The sequence below is a fragment of the Blennius ocellaris genome (genome assembly GCF_963422515.1).
Source record: "Blennius ocellaris genome assembly, chromosome: 23".
NCBI lineage: Eukaryota > Metazoa > Chordata > Actinopteri > Blenniiformes > Blenniidae > Blennius > Blennius ocellaris.
The window spans coordinates 4,917,257-4,931,365 of record NC_137672.1 but is presented as its reverse complement, the minus strand read 5'-3'; the positions used below and the strand labels follow the sequence as shown (position 1 = coordinate 4,931,365).

Below are 14,109 nucleotides of genomic sequence, written 5' to 3'. Positions count from 1 at the left end.
ACTGCAGCGTTTCAGGAGCCTGGAAATGGGTTTTACTGAAAACAAGTTCTGGAGAGGAGGAATTAGAAAACGCTGCTGATGTTCGTCGCTTTAATAAGGTCACATGATTTGTTCTTTTCTCTGTTTTCACTCCTTCACTCACTCACTCATTTGTATTGAATTATTTTTAGTGTTCTTTACATTGAATGCGGCTCAGTGAGAGTCAGTCTGTTTGCAGCAGCTGCAAATAATAGTTAAATAATAGTTAAATAATAGTTAAATAACAGTTGGAAAAGACCTACCCTACCTGTGAAAGGTTGTTATTGTTTGTATTCTCTATATTTAAAGTCTGGCAGACAGGAATATGGACATTTGCACTATATTGAACGTGTCACTTTAAAGTCCCAGTGAAATGTAAAACACTACTTTGCAAAAAACGATAGTTGTGGTTCTACTTCTAAGGTTCCTCCGACTCTGCCCCACCACTGTTGTGGCATAACAAAGTTATTTGAATTTTGAATCTCCAGCCGAGGAAGTCGGGGGAATCCTTCTTCGTGGGCGTGACGTCAAGAGTTGTGCAGATCTCCATCTGTTGTGTTTATATCGGCTTGTTTCCTCTTAAATATCCAAGTTTAACAGTGTTTTGAAGTTATAGTCGGTGAAGTTAGAGTCTTGACGAAAGATTGAGCCTGGAAGAGAACGAGAGAGGAGAAAAGGAGGTGGCGGGAGCGGCTAGCCGTTAGCTCGCGCGGCTAACCGCTAACTCGGGCGGCTAGTAGACGATCAAGTAAAACCTGGACTCATCTTCGGTGATTCCACAGTCAGAAAAGCGCTTCGACATGATCCAGGAAGTCGTTCTGCCTAAAGTCAGGAGCCTCAAAGCCTCAAAGGTGAAAACTGGCGGCTGCTGAGGCGAGGAGACGAGGACGAATGAGGACGAAGCGTCTTCTGCTTCCTCAAACATGTTCCAGACGGGGTCACCGATGGCAGAACGACACATTCTGTGTCTTCTTCATCAATCACTGGGTTTGAAATGAGGATGATGATGAAATATGGTTAAATTCAGCCTCTTCGTGGTCAAAACTCTGATCCTCCATAATGTAAACACAACTTGGGCGTGTGCACAACTCGTGATGTCACTCTATTATTGTCAGAAGCTCCGCCCAGCAGCGGAAATACCAACGTTTATCGGCTATTTTCTCGCAGATTGTCGTGTTTTAACATTTTACCCTTGAGGCCAGTTAGCATAAAAAATGTCCCTAGAAGCGACAGCCAGAGTGTTTTGGAGGTCGAATCTTCATTTCACTCGGACTTTAAGTTACTCTTTGATAGTGATTGTTGTTGTTGTCTTCCTGTTTACGTTGTGACGTTGTGATAAAAACTAGTTTTAACACGAGGAACCGATTCCTGTTCCTTGTGTTGAATCTGGTTCCAAATCCCAACGCTGTGAAAAGAACAGTTTTTTGTCTTGTGCTTTTTAAGACGACGAAAAGAAGAAGCATAAAGTGATAAACAGCTCTTCTAGATTCTAAGTGTCTAAATGTGGACTTTTTTTTAAATGTGCTGCTTCTGAGGATTGAATAAAGAATAGATCCTCTGCCTCTCGTACCACAAGGAACTGCAGCTTCTTACATTCTGTTTACATTTTTGTTAGAATTTCTCTGCATCATGTTCAATCATATCGTGCAGAATTGAGTCGCCATCAAATCTCTATGGACTCATGAAACAGGGAATCATAACGTAGCTCGTCGCCGCGGAATTCAGGGAATCTAATCGTTGTCAGTGATGGAGATTCACATGTAGTGACGGAGCAGAAGTGTGGTGACGGAGGAGGAGAAGTGTGGTGGTGGAGGAGCAGAATTGTGGTGACGGAGGACAAGTGTGGTGACGGAGGAGAAGTGTGATTGTGAAGGAGCAGGAGTGTGGTGATGGAGGAGGAGAAGTGATGACGGAGAAGTGTGGTGACGGAGGAGGAGAAGTGTGGTGATAGAGGAGGAGAAGTGTGGTGATGAAGGAGGAGAAGTGTGGTGACGGAGGAGAAGTGTGGTGGTGGAGGAGCAGAAGTGTGGTGGTGGAGGAGAATTGTAGTGGTGGAGGAGCAGAAGTGTGGTGACAGAGGAGCAGAAGTGTGGTGGTGGAGGAGCAGAAGTGTGGTGACGGAGGAGAAGTGTGATGACGGAGGAGGAGAAGTGTGGTGGTGGAGGAGAAGTGTGGTGGTGGAGCAGAAGTGTGGTGACGGAGGAGAAGTGTGGTGGTGGAGGAGAAGTGTGGTGACGGAGGAGAAGTGTGATGACGGAGGAGCAGAAGTGTGGTGACGGAGGAGAAGTGTGATGACGGAGGAGGAGAAGTGTGGTGGTGGAGGAGAAGTGTGGTGGTGGAGCAGAAGTGTGGTGGTGGAGCAGAAGTGTGGTGACGGAGGAGAAGTGTGGTGACAGAGGAGAAGTGTGGTGGTGGAGCAGAAGTGTGGTGACGGAGGAGAAGAAGTGTGGTGGAGGAGCAGAAGTGTGGTGACGGAGGAGAAGTGTGGTGGTGGTGGAGGAGAAGTGTGGTGACGGAGGAGAAGAAGTGTGGTGGTGGAGCAGAAGTGTGGTGACGGAGGAGGAGAAGTGTGGTGGTGGAGGAGAAGTGTGATGATGGAGCAGAAGTGTGGTGACGGAGGAGAAGTGTGATGACGGAGGAGAAGTGTGGTGGTGGAGCAGAAGTGTGGTGACGGAGGAGAAGAAGTGTGGTGGAGGAGCAGAAGTGTGGTGACGGAGGAGAAGTGTGGTGGTGGTGGAGGAGAAGTGTGGTGACGGAGGAGAAGAAGTGTGGTGGTGGAGCAGAAGTGTGGTGACGGAGGAGGAGAAGTGTGGTGGTGGAGGAGAAGTGTGATGATGGAGCAGAAGTGTGGTGACGGAGGAGAAGAAGTGTGGTGGTGGAGCCAAAGTGTGGTGACGGAGGAGAAGTGTGGTGACGGAGGAGAAGTGTGGTGACAGAGGAGAAGTGTGGTGGTGGAGCAGAAGTGTGGTGACGGAGGAGAAGAAGTGTGGTGGAGGAGCAGAAGTGTGGTGACGGAGGAGAAGTGTGGTGGTGGTGGAGGAGAAGTGTGGTGACGGAGGAGAAGAAGTGTGGTGGTGGAGCAGAAGTGTGGTGACGGAGGAGGAGAAGTGTGGTGGTGGAGGAGAAGTGTGATGATGGAGCAGAAGTGTGGTGACGGAGGAGAAGTGTGATGACGGAGGAGCAGAAGTGTGGTGACGGAGGAGAAGTGTGATGACGGAGGAGGAGAAGTGTGGTGGTGGAGGAGAAGTGTGGTGACGGAGGAGAAGTGTGGTGGTGGAGGAGAAGTGTGGTGACGGAGGAGAAGAAGTGTGGTGGTGGAGCCAAAGTGTGGTGACGGAGGAGAAGTGTGGTGACAGAGGAGAAGTGTGGTGGTGGAGCAGAAGTGTGGTGACGGAGGAGAAGAAGTGTGGTGGAGGAGCAGAAGTGTGGTGACGGAGGAGAAGTGTGGTGGTGGTGGAGGAGAAGTGTGGTGACGGAGGAGAAGAAGTGTGGTGGTGGAGCAGAAGTGTGGTGACGGAGGAGGAGAAGTGTGGTGGTGGAGGAGAAGTGTGATGACGGAGCAGAAGTGTGGTGACGGAGGAGAAGAAGTGTGGTGGTGGAGCAGAAGTGTGGTGACGGAGGAGGAGAAGTGTGGTGGTGGAGCAGAAGTGTGGTGACGGAGGAGAAGAAGTGTGATGGAGGAGAAGAAGTGCGATGGAGGAGAAGTGTGGTGACGGAGGAGAAGTGTGGTGGTGGAGGAGCAGAAGTGTGGTGGTGGAGGAGAATTGTAGTGGTGGAGGAGCAGAAGTGTGGTGACGGAGGAGAAGTGTGATGACGGAGGAGGAGAAGTGTGGTGGTGGAGGAGAAGTGTGGTGGTGGAGCAGAAGTGTGGTGACGGAGGAGAAGTGTGGTGGTGGAGGAGAAGTGTGGTGACGGAGGAGAAGTGTGATGACGGAGGAGCAGAAGTGTGGTGACGGAGGAGAAGTGTGATGACGGAGGAGGAGAAGTGTGGTGGTGGAGGAGAAGTGTGGTGGTGGAGCAGAAGTGTGGTGGTGGAGCAGAAGTGTGGTGACGGAGGAGAAGTGTGGTGACAGAGGAGAAGTGTGGTGGTGGAGCAGAAGTGTGGTGACGGAGGAGAAGAAGTGTGGTGGAGGAGCAGAAGTGTGGTGACGGAGGAGAAGTGTGGTGGTGGTGGAGGAGAAGTGTGGTGACGGAGGAGAAGAAGTGTGGTGGTGGAGCAGAAGTGTGGTGACGGAGGAGGAGAAGTGTGGTGGTGGAGGAGAAGTGTGATGATGGAGCAGAAGTGTGGTGACGGAGGAGAAGTGTGATGACGGAGGAGAAGTGTGGTGGTGGAGCAGAAGTGTGGTGACGGAGGAGAAGAAGTGTGGTGGAGGAGCAGAAGTGTGGTGACGGAGGAGAAGTGTGGTGGTGGTGGAGGAGAAGTGTGGTGACGGAGGAGAAGAAGTGTGGTGGTGGAGCAGAAGTGTGGTGACGGAGGAGGAGAAGTGTGGTGGTGGAGGAGAAGTGTGATGATGGAGCAGAAGTGTGGTGACGGAGGAGAAGAAGTGTGGTGGTGGAGCCAAAGTGTGGTGACGGAGGAGAAGTGTGGTGACGGAGGAGAAGTGTGGTGACAGAGGAGAAGTGTGGTGGTGGAGCAGAAGTGTGGTGACGGAGGAGAAGAAGTGTGGTGGAGGAGCAGAAGTGTGGTGACGGAGGAGAAGTGTGGTGGTGGTGGAGGAGAAGTGTGGTGACGGAGGAGAAGAAGTGTGGTGGTGGAGCAGAAGTGTGGTGACGGAGGAGGAGAAGTGTGGTGGTGGAGGAGAAGTGTGATGATGGAGCAGAAGTGTGGTGACGGAGGAGAAGTGTGATGACGGAGGAGCAGAAGTGTGGTGACGGAGGAGAAGTGTGATGACGGAGGAGGAGAAGTGTGGTGGTGGAGGAGAAGTGTGGTGACGGAGGAGAAGTGTGGTGGTGGAGGAGAAGTGTGGTGACGGAGGAGAAGAAGTGTGGTGGTGGAGCCAAAGTGTGGTGACGGAGGAGAAGTGTGGTGACAGAGGAGAAGTGTGGTGGTGGAGCAGAAGTGTGGTGACGGAGGAGAAGAAGTGTGGTGGAGGAGCAGAAGTGTGGTGACGGAGGAGAAGTGTGGTGGTGGTGGAGGAGAAGTGTGGTGACGGAGGAGAAGAAGTGTGGTGGTGGAGCAGAAGTGTGGTGACGGAGGAGGAGAAGTGTGGTGGTGGAGGAGAAGTGTGATGACGGAGCAGAAGTGTGGTGACGGAGGAGAAGAAGTGTGGTGGTGGAGCAGAAGTGTGGTGACGGAGGAGGAGAAGTGTGGTGGTGGAGCAGAAGTGTGGTGACGGAGGAGAAGAAGTGTGATGGAGGAGAAGAAGTGCGATGGAGGAGAAGTGTGGTGACGGAGGAGAAGTGTGGTGACGGAGGAGAAGTGTGGTGGTGGAGGAGAAGTGTGGTGACGGAGGCTACAGAGTCGTCTCCACTGACGGAGCAGCTGCTGGGTGGAGGAGTGTTCAGTCTGACTGGGCCTCCTCCTGCTCCTGTCGACAGCCACCAGAAACCTCCTCCTCCTCCTTTCCTACTCCTCTTCCTCTTTTGCACCTCCTCGTCTTCTCCTCCTCCTCCTTTCCTGCTCCTCTTCATCTTCCTCTCTTCCTCTTCCTCTCTTCCTCCTCCTCTTCCTCGCATCAGTCCTCCATGATGAACAAAAGGCCCTTGATCTGTCCCCGAGGGCCACACAGCACGCAACCGGTTAAATCTTAAATCGTGTGTGTGTGTGTGTGTGTGTGTGTGTGTGTGTGTGTGTGTGTGTGTGTGTGTGTGTGTGTGTGTGTGTGTGTGTGTGTGTGTGTGTGTGTGTGTGTGTGTGTGTGTGTGTGTGTGTGTGTGTGTGTTGGGGGATGGGTGCCTCAGGTTTGGTACACAGGGTTTCCTACTTTGTCTGGCAGGGACTCGCTGGACAGGGGGAGGAGGAGGGGGGGAGGGGTTGAGAGGTTAACAGGAAAGGGGTGTGGCTTAAGGTACAGTCCCCCCCCACCATCCACCCCCCCCCCCCCCACGTGCCCTCACTGACAGGGTTTCCCGTGGCTGAGTGCAGGGGCGGAGTCCACGCAGATGAAGGGTGAAGGCCCCTCCCCTCCAGCTCACAACAAATTACTCACCCGCCTGAAATTAGGAATGCGCAATCTAGTGGCCAAACACACACACACACACACACACAGAGCCCTGTGTGTGTGTGTGTGTGTGTGTGTGTGTGTGTGTCGTGTGTGTGTGTGCTGCGCCGTACAGGAAGTCCTGGTGGCAGCTGCAGATCCAGTCCTGCTCTGGTTCTTCTCTCCGGGCTCCTGCAGAGGTTCCTCTTCTTCCATAGCGTCGCCTCACGTCAGTCCTCGGAGTTCTGCGTTTTAATAGAGCAGAATCCAATCAGTCCTCAGAGTTCTGCGTCCGCAGAGTTTTACTCCATCAGATCAGGTTCTGCTGATCTGATGTTCTGCAGGAGAGGTGAGGTGGCAGAAGTGGCAGAACGTGACAAAACACCACGTTTTGAAATCCGCGTTACCTGAGCTGCTGATCAGCAGGTGTATTGATGTTATTGATCAACTTCCTCCCAGCACTCGGGCTCTTTGGGGCCTTCACTGAGTCTGCAGCTGACTGTCAAAATAAAACCACCAAGTTGGATTGTTATTACAGTGACTGTCAAAATAAAACTTCCAATTTGGATTGTTATTGCAGTGACTGTCAAAATAAAACCATCAAGTTGGATTGTTATTATGGTCACTGTCAAAATAAAACTTCCAAGTTGGATTGTTATCAATGTGACTGTCAAAATAAAACTACCAAGTTGGATTGTTATTACAGTGACTGTCAAAATAAAACTACCAAGTTGGATTGTTATCAAGGTGACTGTCAAAATAAAACTACCAAGTTGGATTGTTATTACAGTGACTGTCAAAATAAAACTACCAAGTTGGATTGTTATTATGGTGGCTGTCAAAATAAAAGCACCAAATTGGATTGTTATTGTGGTGACTGTCAAAATAAAACAACCAATTTGGATTGTTATTATGGTGACTGTCAAAATAAAACTACCAAGTGGGATTGTTATTACAGTGACTGTCAAAATAAAACCAGGAGTCCAGGAGAATATGGACTGGGAGTCATGACACCGTGGAGGTAAACATGGTTCTGATGGTCTCTACTGAGCATGTGCAGAACTACGAGTTCCTAACAATGTGGTGACCTGGACCAGGACCTGGACCAGGACCTGGACCAGGACCTGGGACTGATGTTGTTAAATACAATGAAAGTTTATCATTTCCACTTTGCTCTGCTCTAAAGTGTTGCAGTTGTTTTTCCTCAACAAAGGTCAAAGGTGAAAACCGTAGAGACAAAGCAGTGAAGGATGTTTCCCCAAACCTCTAGAGGAGCATTATTGTAGCCCAATGACTGATCGTGACGAGGTGAAGGTTTTAACTGTTGCAGGCTGTGAATCAACACGTCATTGAAACTCCAGGCATGAGAAGAGCTCAGTTCTATTTCCTGTCCACTGTCCCAGAGACATGAGGCCAGCAGGGGGCGTCCTGGTGCTTCACTGTGTGCCTTGTTTTCCAGGAGAGTTCGAGGAGGAGTCCAAGCAGCCGGCGCTGGCGGAACCACAGAAGCACCAGCTGAAACACCGAGAGCTCTTCCTGTCCCGGCAGTTCGAGTCGCTGCCCGCCACCCACATACGGTACCGCCTGACCGACCCCTTAATCTGGTACCACTGAGACTCTGGACCGACCCGTTAATCTGGTACCACCTGACCACACTCAGAACCGACCCGTTAATATGGTACCACTGACACTCAGAACCGACCCGTTAATCTGGTACCACTGACACTCAGAACCAACCCGTTAATCTGGTACCACTGACACTCAGAACTTCCCGGTTAATCTGGTACCACTGAGACTCAGAACCAACCCGTTAATCTGGTACCACTGAGACTCAGAACCGACCCGTTAATCTGGTACCACTGAGACTCAGAACCAACCCGTTAATCTGGTACCACTGAGACTCAGAACCAACCCGTTAATCTGGTACCACTGACACTCAGAACTGACCCGTTAATCTGGTACCACTGACACTCAGAACCGACCCGTTAATCTGGTACCACTGAGACTCAGAACCAACCCGTTAATCTGGTACCACTGAGACTCAGAACCAACCCGTTAATCTGGTACCACTGACACTCAGAACTTCCCGGTTAATCTGGTACCACTGACACTCAGAACCGACCCGTTAATCTGGTACCACTGAGACTCAGAACCAACCCGTTAATCTGGTACCACTGACACTCAGAACCGACCCGTTAATCTGGTACCACTGACACTCAGAACTTCCCGGTTAATCTGGTACCACTGACACTCAGAACCGACCCGTTAATCTGGTACCACTGACACTCAGAACCGACCCGTTAATCTGGTACCACTGAGACTCAGAACCAACCCGTTAATCTGGTACCACTGAGACTCAGAACCGACCCGTTAATCTGGTACCACTGACACTCAGAACCGACCCGTTAATCTGGTACCACTGAGACTCAGAACCAACCCGTTAATCTGGTACCACTGACACTCAGGACCGACCCGTTAATCTGGTACCACTGACACTCAGAACTTCCCGGTTAATCTGGTACCACTGAGACTCAGGACCGACCCGTTAATCTGGTACCACTGAGACTCAGAACCGACCCGTTCCTAGCCCTATACAGTATCTCGTGTTGAAACTAACGCTGTAAAATGTAATGTGATTATAAAATTCAAACAGGAAACCAGTGAAAACACATGAAGATTCCTATATGACTTTCTACCACATAGTTCATTCTACCACACTGTAGTACACTGTACAACACTGTAGAACACTGTAGCACACTGTAGTACACTGTAGAACACTGTAGTACACTGTAGCACACTGTAGAACACAGTAGTACACTGTAGAACACTGTAGAACACTGTAGTACACTGTAGCACACTGTAGTACACATGTTCAAGATGAAACTTATAAATGTGTAAAATGCTTAAAATGTAATGAAAATGTAAATCTTAAATTTGTGTGTGTGTGTGTGTGTGTGTGTGTGTGTGTGTGTGTGTGTGTGTGTGTGTGTGTGTGTGTGTGTGTGTGTGTGTGTGTGTGTGTGTGTGTGTGTGTGCGTGTTCAGGGGGAAGTGTAACGTCACCCTCCTGAATGAGACCGACGTGTTGGCTGGGTACCTGGAGAAGGAGGTGAGCCCCCGTCTGTCACATGCACCCCAATACACACACACACACACACACACACACACACACACACCTCACCAGAGTGTGTGGTCTCTCCTCCAGGACTGCTTCTTCTACTCGCTGGTGTTCGACCCGGTCCAGAAGACCCTGCTGGCCGACCAGGGGGAGATCCGGGTCGGCTCTAAGTACCAGGCGGAGATTCCTGACAAGCTGGCCGAGGGTGAGCATCTCGCCTGACCAGGGGAGTGTCCAGAACAGTCTGGAAAGCAGTCTGGAAAACCAGTTTGGAAACTCAGTCTAGAAAATCCAGTCTGGAAACTCAGTCTGGAAACCAGTCTGGAAAATCAGTCTAGAAAACCCAGTCTGGAAACTCAGTCTGGAAAATGAGTCTAGAAACTCAGTCTATTAAACCAGTCTGGAACTCAGTCTAGAAAACCAGTCTAGAAAACCAGTCTAGAAAACCAGTCTAGTAACCCAGTCTAGAAAACCAGTCTAGAAACCCACTCTAGAAACCCAGTCTAGAAACTCAGTCTCGAAAACCAGTCTAGAAACCCACTCTAGAAACCCAGTCTAGAAACTCAGTCTCGAAAACCAGTCTAGAAACCCACTCTAGAAAACCAGTCTAGAAAACCAGTTTAGAAAACCAGTCTAGAAACCCAGTCTAGAAACCCAGTCTAGTAACTCAGTGTAGTCACCCAGTCTAGAACTAGCTGGTTAAGGTATCTGCTAGCAAGATGGTTAAGCTAGCTAGCTGGCTAAGCTAGCAGATAAGTAGCTGGTTAAGCTAGCTCGCTGGCTAAGCTCGTAAATAACTAGCTGGTTAAGCTATCTGCTGGCAAGATGGCTAAGCTAGCAGATAACCAGCTGGTTAAGCTAGCTAGCTGGCCAGGCTAGTCGACACCTAGCTAGTTAAGCTATCTGAAAGCGAGATGGTTAAGCTGGCTAAGCTAGCAGCTAGCTGATTAGCTTGCTAACACAAAGTGAGCCGCCTGCTTCCTGTTGCAGTGGAGGCCGACACTCGGGTGCAGGAGAAGCTGGAGACCAGGGTGTGGGACCCCAACAACCAGCTGAAAGACCCTCAGATCGACCAGTTCCTGGTGGTGGCAAGGTAACGCACACCATCATCATCATCATCTTCATCATCATCATCATCATCATCATCATCACCACCAGTCTGCTCCCTCCGCCCTTCACCTGCAGTTTCCAACGCCCCTCAAACATTCTGCTCCAGATTGTTTTTCTGTCTTGTTTTGAAACCTACAAATCTCGTTTGAGAACCTCAGAGCAAGTGCAGCCTTGTGTCCCCCTTTAACCCCCCCCCCACCCAGACCCTCGGAGGAACCCCCCCACGGGTGGTTGGAAAGACGCTGCAGTGTTTTTTTGTGAAAGAAAGAAATAGAAGTTGACCTGCTGGTGGGATTCACCTGCTCTGCCAGACACATGCTCCCCCTAGTGGCCAGTTCATGACACTGCAGCAGAGACTGCATGCTGAACAAGCAGCGCCTATCCAGACTGAAGACTCTGGTCCGATGAGGATGAGGATGATGGGGTGATGATGATGGTGATGATGAGGTGGGTGTTTCCTGTGTGTTTCAGAGCTGTCGGGACCTTTGCTCGAGCCCTGGACTGCAGCAGCTCCATCCGCCAGCCCAGCCTGCACATGAGTGCAGCCGCCGCCTCCAGAGACATCACACTGGTGAGTGAGTGAGTGAGTGAGTGAGTGAGTGAGTGAGTGAGTGAGTGAGTGAGTGAGTGAGTGAGTGAGTGACCGAGCGAGCGAGCTCCACCAAAGGATTTCATCTCACAGCTCAAAGTAAACAAATGTGATGCTGAAACTAAGAAGTTTGCCATCCGACCCCAGATTAAATCCAAAAATCAGTAAGAATTGAAGCAAAGCAGCATCGTGGGCAGTGAAAGCAGTGACCCTGGGGAAGCAGTTAAAACACATTGAAAATATGGATATACGTCTTTAAATGGTGTCACTCGTTAATCTGGTTAAGAAAATGTACTTTTTTCTGAAGTTCTGAAACAGTTAAGAAAAATTAAAGAATTGAAAAAAGTGACTCGAGGGAGAATCTTAAAGTGTTTTAAAGTGGTGAGACGATGCATCCTGTTCCACTTCAGCACATTTCTTTACAAACCGCTTCACTTCATAGAGCAGGGGTGTCCAACATGCGGCCCGGGGGCCAGAAGCGGCCAGACCATCTAATCCGGCCCACTGTGTGATTTTTTTTATTTTTTTTAAAGTATAAATATGAAAACTGACAGAGGCTGATCTAAAAACACTAGATTGGCAAAAATGACATTCCAAACCGCCCTCGGTCAGAATTAATTAATGCATCTGTGGAGGTCACATAACACAACACCTTTCACAATAAAGGTGTCCAATTTATGTGAAGTGACACTTTAGACACGTGAACTCAAAACAATTTCCAGATGATGACAAATTGTTTTAATCCCGAATACGATATCCAGAAACGGGTGACTGAGGGTTTTTTTTTTTTTTGCAAAGTTAATATCTGATTAACTTTAATGTGTATATTTCAGAATAGACTGGCAAATTCTTGCAGTTACAAAAGAATCAAAAGAAGGAAAGACTTTGCATTTGTCCATATCTGCAGTTTAATATGTTACGTTTGACTTGTTGGGCCTCCAGAGGTCAGAGGTCACATTAGGTTGATGTGGCCCCTCAACTGAAAACAGTTTGACACCCCTGTCATAGAGGGTTGAATGACAGACGTGTTTCACTGCTGCCACCTGCTGGAGAATGGTTGGATGGCTGGTTGGATGGATGGATGAACGGACGTGTTTAGGGCTTCCCTCTGGCCGATGCTAACGATCCCGCCGCCGCCCTCAGTTCCACGCCATGGACACGCTGCAGAAGAACGGCTACGACCTGGCGAAGGCCATGTCCACGCTGGTGCCGCAGGGCGGCCCGGTGCTGTGCCGCGACGAGATGGAGGAGTGGAGCGCCTCCGAGGCCATGCTGTTCGAGGAGGCGCTGGAGAAGTACGGCAAAGACTTCAACGACATCCGCCAGGACTTCGTAAGCCCGCCGACCGCCGCGTCCAGACGAGTGCCGCTGAGCTTCACTTCTGCCCCCCCCCCCCCGCCCCCCCCCCCCCCCCCACCGCGCGGGGCCTCGTTAGCATGAGGGCGACATGTTTGAAGTGTTGGGATCACAAGATGTGCTGCACATTGTAGAGCAGCAACATAGAAACCACCATTAAAGTCCTAGTGAAATGAAAGTTCGACCTCCAAAACACTCTGGCTGTCGCTTCTCGGGACATTTTTTATGCTAACTGGCCTCAAGGGTAAAATGTTAAAACACGACAATCTGCGAAAATTGCCGATAAACAGCTATTTTCACTGCTGGGCGGAGCTTCTGACAATAATAGAGTGACATCACGAGTTGTGCACACGCCCAAGTTGTGTTTACATTATGGAGGATCAGAGTTTTGACCACGAAGAGGCTGAATTTAACCATATTTCATCATCATCATCATTTCAAACCCAGTGATTGATGAAGAAGACACAGAATGTGTCGTTCTGCCATCGGTGACCCCGTCTGGAACATGTTTGAGGAAGCAGAAGACGCTTCGTCCTCCATTCGTCCTCGTCTCCTCGCCTCAGCAGCCGCCAGTTTTCCGTGCGAGCTAACGGCTAGCCGCTCCCGCCACCCGCGCTCCTTTTCTCCTCTCACGGTCTCTTCCAGGCTCAATCTTTCGTCAAGGCTCATAAAACGCCGGCTATAACTTCAAACGTTGATATTTAAGAGAGAAACAAGTCGATATAAACACAACAGATGGAGATCTGCACAACTCTTGACGTCACGCCCACGAAGAAGAAGGATTCCCCCGACTTCCTCGGCTGGAGATTCAAAATTCAAATAACTTTGTTATGCGACAACAGTGGTGGGGCAGAGTCGGAGGAACCTTAGAAGTAGAACCCCAACTATCGTTTTTTGCAAAGTAGTGTTATACATTTCACTGGGACTTTAAAACCATCAAGTTGACCTCACGAGGTTTGTGTTGCTTCGTAAAATCAACACAGACAGAAACGTACTGATCAGTTCAGTGAACGTGTGAAGAAGATCTACTGGAAGTGTCTGAATATGTGACGTGTAGAACCGAGACACTTCCTTCATTGTGAGAGTTTGTGGTCTGATCACAGTTCAGTGTTTCACTGACGACCTGCAAACAGGAAGTCACCACCTCAATGCAACAACCCACTTCACAGTTTCAGTGTGAGGTTCAAGTCTGCTCTGCCGCTTTCTGCTCCGGCAGTCAGATCCAGCAGTGTGGCGCTGGAGCCGCTCTCACAGAGACATCTAGTGGTCACAGAGGGAATCACAGCTCCACTTCAACATAGAAGTCCTGATATCACACAATCAGCAACACAACTTCTGGAGTGAATGTTACAAACACATCCTCTTCACCAGGCAGACCTGGGTGTGTGAAGAGTGTGTGAAGTGTGTGTGAAGTGTGTGAAGAGTGTGTGAAGAGTGTGTGAAGTGTGTGTGAAGGGTGTGTGAAGAGTGTGTGAAGAGTGTGTGAAGTGTGTGTGAAGTGTGTGTGAAGAGTGTGTGAAGTGTGTGTGAAGAGTGTGTGAAGTGTGTGTGAAGTGTGTGTGAAGAGTGTGTGAAGAGTGTGTGAAGAGTGTGTGAAGAGTGTGTGAAGTGTGTGTGAAGAGTGTGTGAAGTGTGTGTGAAGAGTGTGTGAAGTGTGTGTGAAGAGTGTGTGAAGAGTGTGTGAAGAGTGTGTGAAGAGTGTGTGAAGTGTGTGTGAAGAGTGTGTGAAGAGTGTGTGAAGAGTGTGTGAAGTGTGTGTGAAGAGTGTGTGAAGTATAT

The 14,109-nt window shown here is 49.7% G+C and overlaps 1 protein-coding gene across 3 annotated transcripts in view; it reads left to right on the top strand.

Moving 5' to 3' along the window:
* Window positions 1–14,109, top strand: part of mta2 (metastasis associated 1 family, member 2) — a 45,275-nt gene that overhangs the window by 23,700 nt on the left and 7,466 nt on the right. For all 3 annotated transcript variants that reach the window (XM_080518778.1, XM_080518777.1, XM_080518776.1), the window contains exons 4-9: window positions 7,618–7,735; window positions 9,203–9,266; window positions 9,363–9,480; window positions 10,266–10,368; window positions 10,857–10,956; window positions 12,118–12,306. In XM_080518778.1, the coding sequence (XP_080374904.1) occupies window positions 7,618–7,735; window positions 9,203–9,266; window positions 9,363–9,480; window positions 10,266–10,368; window positions 10,857–10,956; window positions 12,118–12,306 (692 nt within the window). The remainder of the gene's footprint in view (window positions 1–7,617; window positions 7,736–9,202; window positions 9,267–9,362; window positions 9,481–10,265; window positions 10,369–10,856; window positions 10,957–12,117; window positions 12,307–14,109) is intronic.